The sequence below is a fragment of the Sinocyclocheilus rhinocerous genome, unplaced genomic scaffold (genome assembly GCF_001515625.1).
Source record: "Sinocyclocheilus rhinocerous isolate Xijiao unplaced genomic scaffold, SAMN03320098_v1.1 scaffold1091, whole genome shotgun sequence".
Lineage (NCBI taxonomy): Eukaryota > Metazoa > Chordata > Actinopteri > Cypriniformes > Cyprinidae > Sinocyclocheilus > Sinocyclocheilus rhinocerous.
In genome coordinates this window covers 57,431-65,898 of record NW_015667412.1, presented here as the reverse complement: position 1 = coordinate 65,898, position 8,468 = coordinate 57,431, and the positions used below count along the sequence as shown (strand labels likewise).

General features: G+C 33.9%; 2 protein-coding genes across 2 annotated transcripts in view; both read right to left on the bottom strand.

Moving 5' to 3' along the window:
• LOC107733929 (glia-derived nexin-like) overlaps positions 1-2,963 on the bottom strand; it is a 10,979-nt gene extending 8,016 nt beyond the window's left edge. Inside the window, exon 1 of the mRNA XM_016545781.1 lies at positions 2,889-2,963. The gene's annotated coding sequence lies outside the window, so the exon portion shown is untranslated. The remainder of the gene's footprint in view (positions 1-2,888) is intronic.
• Positions 2,964-5,243: 2,280 nt separating this feature from the next.
• Positions 5,244-8,468, bottom strand: part of prss59 (serine protease 59, putative) — a 17,675-nt gene continuing 14,450 nt past the window's right edge. Inside the window, exons 7-9 of the mRNA XM_016545775.1 lie at positions 5,883-5,973; positions 5,570-5,769; positions 5,244-5,499 (exon numbers count right to left, since the gene is read on the bottom strand). Coding sequence (XP_016401261.1) covers positions 5,390-5,499; positions 5,570-5,769; positions 5,883-5,973 — 401 coding nt within the window. The 3' untranslated portion in view covers positions 5,244-5,389. The remainder of the gene's footprint in view (positions 5,500-5,569; positions 5,770-5,882; positions 5,974-8,468) is intronic.

Genomic DNA, 8,468 nt, shown 5'->3' with positions numbered 1-8,468 from the left:
GAGATATTCGTATGACCAAAAAAAAAAAAAAAACAGTATAAAGCTAAAGATCATTTTATTTAATCGTAAAAATGCAAATAAATAAATAAATAATAATAATAAACAAACAAATAAAAAATTAGGCTTAGGTTATTATGGAGCCCATTTCCACCCCGTAATAATAATAAAAAATAAAAAAAAGATAATTGCGACCTTTTAATCTCACAATTGTCAATCAAGATAAAAACTTGCAATTCTGAGAAAAAGCCTGATTTGAATTTAGAATTCTGAATTTTTTTAGCAATTCCGTTTTTTATCTTGCAGTTCTGAGATTTTTCTCAGAATTCTGAGATCATAATATTGTTTTTTTGCTTCCACCATGAAATAAATTAAAAGGGAATTGCAACCTTTTCTCTCACATTTCTGACTTTTTTTTTTGGCAATTGCAACTTATATCACAATTCTGACTTGTTTAAACAGTAGAAGTCTATGCAATGTCTCCATTTAGAGAGCTAGGTAAACAGCAATTCTGAGAAAAAGCCTGATTTGAATTTAGAATTCTGAATTTTTTTAGCAATTCCGTTTTTTATCTTGCAGTTCTGAGATTTTTCTCAGAATTCTGAGATCATAATATTGTTTTTTTGCTTCCACCATGAAATAAATTAAAAGGGAATTGCAACCTTTTCTCTCACATTTCTGACTTTTTTTTTTTGGCAATTGCAACTTATATCACAATTCTGACTTGTTTAAACAGTAGAAGTCTATGCAATGTCCCCATTTAGAGAGCTAGGTAAACGTGTAAACGATCAGGACAGTCATCTGCAGAAAATATCTCTGGTGATTATTTAATGGTGTACTTAAGAAACAAACAGAAAATGTGACTGCTTAAAATAGTTTAAAATTACTCCGTAATATCATATCACTCTACTGATATATTGTGTCAACAGGCTGTTGTGATAAATCATTCATTAGTGCATTTCACAGCTATAAGTGTTTAGCATAATTATCAATCCTGACAAATATTATGACCATTTACAGTGCAATAAAACATATTAAACACACAATCCTTCATAAACCTTCAAAACAGAACTGATTTAGTCTGAGGTTTGTTTTAAAACAGTTACAAAAATATGTTTTAAGAACGATTTGCTAATGTTCTCATTAAGTTATGAAAAGAAAACATTATTTCTGAATGTTCTCTGACCGTTCAAAACACCCAGTTTTTTTAGATGTTTTAAAAACGTTTTGTTTGTTAGTTTGTTTGGTTATGCAAAAATTCCATTTTCAAACATTATGTGAACGTTACTTTTGAATGATCTCTAAACAAGTTTAAACAACATTTAAAAAAAACGTTAGTTGAATGTCCAGAATGTTTCAGAAAAAAGGTTCCATGAACGACGTATAAATAATGTTTTTCTGCTAATGTTTTGAGAACATTATTAAAGGCCAAAAACACTTTGAACAAACATTCTATTAATGTTAATATAACTATGAGTTAATATAACTATCACCAAAGTTCTGAGAACATTCACTATTAGACAGTTAAGAACTAGTTTGACCAGCTAGCAGTTAACAAGTGGTAGTAATCAGTCTTACTTTTTGGATTAAAATTAGACCTACCTTTTTATGGGACTTTACAAGGTTAAGAAAAAAATAGATGACTAAGCAGTTCATGCAACCGGCTCCTGTTTAAGAAGCAGTCTTAACCAGTGTTGGGAAGGTTACTTTGGAAATGTAATAGGTTACAGATTACAAGTTACCATATTTAAAATGTAATAAGTAGTGTAACTATTTTTAAATAATTTATTAAAGTAATGTAACTGATTACATTTGATTACTTTTTGATTACTTTTCTAAATTTCTAACGAATGTTTTCTACTGTTAATCATTTTGAAACATTTAAAGCAGGCATGGGTTAACCTTACAGTAGTGCTCAAACACTGATAACATCAGACTTTCAGAATCCTTCTTCACTTGAATTAAGATAATAATTTAATTTTAAAGCACAGCCACCACAAAATCAGACTTTAGCACCTCTTTTTACTTTGAGGTTAAATACAGATTTAAAATCATAAGATTTAGTTTAATAGTTATGACTGTATGAACATAATATAACAGATTATAGTTACATTTATTTTGTAATTAAATTCCGTAATTCCGTAACTATAGTTACTCACTGGTCTTAACAGGCTATGCTTATGCAACTGGCTCCAGATCTTTTCTCATCTAATATTAGTCTAGGATGGCAAAATCCTAGAACAATTAAACATCTAATGTGGTCTAGTTAACCTGATCTGTGGCCAGTTGCATAAAATGCTTGGACTAGTCTTACAGTTTAGTCATCGTTTTACATAAGATAAGATGTAACATAAAAACCTACATTGGTCTCATTTAAATCCGAAAAATACGACTCTTGGTCGGTGCTAGTAGGTCAGATTATTGAGCTTAAGTTTATGCAACTGGCCCCGGTCTATTTTGATGCTGGTCTTATGATAGGCTAGTTTAACCTATCTGATCTGGTCTAATGACAGTTTAACTGGTCTAATGTTAGTCTTATGACAGTTAAACAGTGGTTTCTGTAAACTGCATGAGTAAAGCGTTGTTTTCCGATGATCGCGGTAAACTTTTTACTGCAGCTTCAGCAACTGTGTTTAATTATAGGCTTTAAAACGGAGTCCAACCACAAATAGGGGCGGGGGTCTGGAACTGAAAGTCAGCGACTCAAAAACAAGTCATCCTCCACATCCCTCATATGTTAGTAACGTTAGTTCCTTAGATCTATAAAAAAAAAAAAAAACAGACAACAAACACCTAGGAATTTAAACAGCTGTGACAAATGCCTGATTTAAGTACAAAACAACCTGGACAGCCTATGAGGTGAAAAATAAGATGCAATATGCTCCACTGACCTGGACAAGCACCTCTAATTCTTCAGCTACGCAGGTGGAGAGCGCGTCTTCCGCGAGCGTCCGTGTTCTGCCGCGCCTCCGTTTATTTCTCTCTGTCCCGGGCGCCGGGCTCCGCCTTCTCATAAATATGAATTACTCCTCCGCTGAAGACGTTTTAAATATTAATTAAGTATCACTGACGTCATTTGGTTGCCGTCCAACCACTTGGCCGAACGTTCCCTTTACGTAATTAATATTCATGAGCCTAACCTTCGCTGTAGTAGAATTCGGGGAAGGGGCACAAAAACACCCTTCAGCGAAACGTTGAATTGATTAAACTCTCATGTATGTAAACAAGAAATGACACACAGGCGGACGAATAGGATGATTATTGCGGCGGGTAATTATATGCTTTCACAAAACAAAAACATGGGCATTAGGACACAACTGTTGTGCGACTGGAATCTGAAGACGCGACTAACAAAAAGTACCGTGGTAATAATGCAATGTTTTGCACACGTACCACAGTGACACTTGATAGCATTCTTGGGTGCCACCTGAATACCGTAGTAAAGGAGAGGGTTTTTGACATGTTATCTTTGTAATATCATATACAATACAAAATACAGTGCATTGGAGTACCATAAAATTGGAATATGGCAATCATTCAGTATACCATGGTACCTTCACAGTATGTTTTTGTAAGGTGTGCATAGTTGCTTTTCTATAAAACACTGCTGTTTAGTTTTAAACCTACATCCTGGTCTTGCATTATACAAACAAAACACATCTATTGCTAAATCAGTGTTTGACATTACAATATGCAGGTCTTCCATATCACACCGGCTACAGGCTATTCAATTCTGATTTCTCTCATAAACGAAAAGAGAACTATGGAAGTTTATATATACAGTGGTGTGAAAAAGTGTTGGCCCCCGTGGACCAAAGTTCCTCCACAGCGCTGTAACAGACTCATTGCAAGTTATCGCAAACGCTTGATTGCAGTTGTTGCTGCTAAGGGTGGCCCAACCAGTTATTAGGTTTAGGGGGCAAACACTTTTTCACACAGGGCCATGTAGTTTTGGGTTTTGTTTTCCCTTAATAATAAAAACCTTCATTTAAAAACTGCATGTTGTGTTCACTTGTGTTATCTTTTACTAACATTTAAATTTGTTTGATTATCTGAAACAAAGTGTGACAAACATGCAAAAAAATAAGAAATCAGGAAGGGGGCCAACACTTTTTCACACCACTGTATATATATATATGTACCGTGGTGGAAACTAATTGAGACTTTTTTTCTTGCAATTCTGAGAATAAAGTTAGAATTACAAGATTATAGACACAGAATAGTAAGCTATACATTTTGGAAATGCAAAATATAAAGTCAGAATTGCAAGAAAATAAGTCAGAATTGTTAGTTTATATCTCGCAATTCAGAGGTTTTTTTTCAGCAATTCTGAGAAAAGAAGTTAGAATTGCAAGATATAAATTCAGAATTGTGATATAAACTCAGTATTGCAAGATAAACAATTCTGAGAAGAAAAGTCAGAATTGTGAGATATAAACTCATAGTTGCAAAAAGGCAGAATTGCGAGATGTAAACGTAGAACTGTTAGATAAAAAAAGTTTTTTAATTCTTTTCTTTTTTTTTATTCCGTGGTGAAAAAAAAAACAATTGCGAGATATAAACTCAAAATTGTGAGAAAAAAAATAAGAATTGCAAGTTTAAATCTCGCAATTCTGAGTTTATATCCCACAATTCAGAGAAGAAAAAAAATATTAGATTTGCAAGATATAAACTCAGAATTCTGAGAAGAAAAGTCAGAATTAATAAAAAGTTGCAAGTCGCTATTACCTTTTTAATTTTTTTAATTTTCCAACAAAAACACACAATTCAAACACACCTAAACACAACATGAAATCAATCAAAAAGTCAGAAATCAATCATAAAGGTTTTTAACATTACAAAATTTATTTTATTGAGAAACCTCTGCTGCAAAATATACACAAGTGATTTACATCAAGAAAAAAAGACATACTTTCATAAACGTATTACATACAAAACTGGGTAACACTATTTCGATAGTCCACTTTAGACATTCTATTAATAGCAAGTAACTTTGCAACTACATGTCAACTAGCAGTTAGTAGAGTATTAGTAGACTGTCTGCTTAATATCTTCTAACTCTTTCTTTGTCAACTTATTCTACTAACCCTAACCCTACCCTAACAGTCTGCTCTGAGAGTTAGTAGACATGTAGTTGCAAATTAATGAGAATTAGTTGACATGTAGTTGACATGTAGTTACAAAGTAACTTATAGTAAGTAGAATGTCTAAAGTGGACTATCGAAATAAAGTGTAACCCAAAACTGATTTTGAATTCAAGATTGTTATAAAAACCACCAAAATGGATTTCTAAAGCAAGAAAATTCCTTCTTTGCATTGCCATGGTACCATTAAACATCGTGATTGGCCATTACACACGTCTGTGCTCCTGATTGGCTGCTGCTGCTGTCAATCACTCGGCCAGCCACTTCTGGAGCAGGATGAAGATGTGGTCCCGTGCTAAACTCAGCTGAGGAAGGTCTTCCGCTCGGGCCGGGTACATGTTAGCGCAGTGAGCGGTACCTGAGCGAGAGCAGAGCCAGTGAGATTCAACGGAAAACGGATAAATGAAAATAAAGAAGACGGCACGGACCTTCGATAAAGACAGCCAGAAGGTCGCTTGTGATGTCCTGGGTCACTCCAAGGGCGTGCCAGGGGTCAATGGAACCATTGGGGAAGACGATGCGAGTGGTTCTGATGTCATATCCTCCGTATTCTTCATTGGTCTGCTGAATAGCATCGTCCAACGAGGTGCTGAGATTATATATGTCAGCGCACTGCTGCAGGTGATAGCTGAAGAAAGAGAGAGCAAGATAGAAGAAAGTTCACCCTAAACCCTTAATGCGACTGCAAACAAACCAACCTCAGGACGACAGACACAAAATGACTCTAAAACACACACTCACTGTAAGGGAAATCCACTGAAGGGCTGGTTCGGTGAATCGGTGCTCTGATAAAAACCAAATTCAGTGCAGGTCTGATACACCCACTGCCGCCCTAAACACACAAACTAAATTCAGCTTCATTTTCAGCTTCATAATGGAATAATGGCATATTTGATGAATCAGAAGATGTAGGGTAAATCTTGCGAAGTCTCTCATGTCAGGGTGATATTTCATAAAAAAAAAAAATGAATAAAATAAAATACAAAGTACAAAGCAAAAATAAAATAAAACAAATAAAACAAAACAATTAATAATTAAGTACAAAATCAATAAATAAAACCATATTTCTAAATAAATACAATTAAAATACAATGTAATATAAACAAATACTAAATAAATATGAAACGAATAAGATAAGATACTGCATCCCCCCAAAAAAACAAAAAAAACAATAACTAAATAGAATACAAATCAATAAATACAAATCGAAATAAATACAAATCAAATAAATAAAATAAGATAGTGCTTCTCAAAAATAAATTAAATTACAAAATAAAATTAAATAAAACGATAACTAAATAAAATAAATATGAATTAATAAATAAAATAAAACCAATTGTCTAAATAAATTAAAATTAAATTAAAATAAAATAAACAATAACTAAATAAATAAATACAATAAAACTAAAACTCATTAGGCTTCATTTATGCTATATACAATATTTTGGACATTAAAAAAGAAATCATTCATTCTTACGTTCATAAACATATTACAAATAAAACTGATTTTGAATTCAAGACTGTTATAAATAAAAAGTGCCAAATTAAATTTATAAAACATGAAAACCCTTCTTTGCATTGCAATAGTACCAAATCTAAAACAAATAAACAAAATAAATCAATTAATTAGGCGTCATTTTCTTTATGCTAAATCTAATTTCCTAGACATGTTTTCATGAGATTCACCTGTTGAAATCACATTAAAAATACAGGATCTCATTCAGAAAAACAGAGAGGAAAAACACATGAAAACATAGGAAATGACAAGTGAGAGGCCCAGACTGCACTTCCTGTAATAGAAAGCAGCAAGCTGGAAAACAAGTGAGGAACATCACATACACATGTTAACCAGCGGTGTGCGGTTCTGAAATCAGGAGGCAAAGTCCTCAAAACTGTTCTTTTTTTTAATCAAAAGTAAATTCATGTCCCAGTCACATTTTCTTGGTTAAATAGACATTACTTACAAAAAACAAAACAAATCAATTTTATATTTTTACATTAACAATGTAATCGATATTCTGTTTATTAAAGCCAAGTATGAATCTCATCAAGTTAGTGTTTTTAAGCATTTTACATTTATTCCAAAAATAATAACTGAAGGCAGTAACAATTTAAACAATACATTTTATTTGTGAACTTATGTTCGGCTATTCTTTTTAATAGTTTAATAGAATTTTTCGGATCATCAGTCATCAAAGCTCTGTAAATATTGATCACAGACACAGAGATTTATTTTATTTTATTAGTTTTTTTCTTATCTCTTACTTGGAAATAAGCTGGAGATGACTAGGAAAAACACATATAAACCATTTATTGTCACAATCGTGTATTTACTGTCTTCACGTTTCATCAGTCAAAATGTTTCTGCTTTTCATTCAGCTCAGCTACAGAGATAGCCGGATGCCTTTGTCCATATTAGGGCTTTCCTGGCATGTCATAAGTTATTCCTTCTATGAGGCCGTTTTTATCAGGCTTCGAGTATGAATGAAACATGCACTGCATGAGCACGTTTAGCGCTCCGTAATGTTCACATCGCCTCATTTTGGATACGAATATAACATCAGGTCATGCTCTTTGCATTTAAATCTAGATTTATTCACATTGGCCAATCACAGCCGAACATAACCAGTCAGATACAATCATATCGCAATGGAGGCATTGCCTCCTCTCACGTGATTTCCCCCCATTCATTCTCAATTACCCCCACCAAACTCACCGCACGCTTTAGGGGGTCTGTTAAAACTCAATGGGCTCAGGGGAGGCGAGAGAGACGTGAGAGACTCCCGCTGTTACTTTACCTGCTGGTGTCGCTGTTGGACAGTGTTTCTTTAGAAAAACGAGTGATTTACTTTTTAATGTTATATTTTGTGATATTGGCGTGGTTTTATTTTTGTACTAAGAATTTTTTTCTCATCCAGTATTTTGAGGAGGCACTGCCTCCCTTGCCTCCCTGATGTAAACACACTCATTAGTGTGACATAAACACAACACACACAAATCAACATGCATGCAGTCACACACACACACACGCACCTCCTCCGGCCTCAGGGCCGCTCCAGCTTGTGTTGCTCATGTCCTGGATGTAGCTCTTGTACTGGGTGTTTATGCAGGCCTGAGAGAATGTGCTCTGCATCAGTCGAGCCACAGCGGCGTATCGATCGTACGGCTCACCTAACGAAGAGTCCAGCATCACACTGCACAACACCTTTATGGTGATGTTTGTGCCCACAACACCCTGAAAAACACACATTTTCTTAGCTATAAATCAGGATATATATATACAGTATATATATATATTCGATTAAATATTTATTCAAATTTCGAATC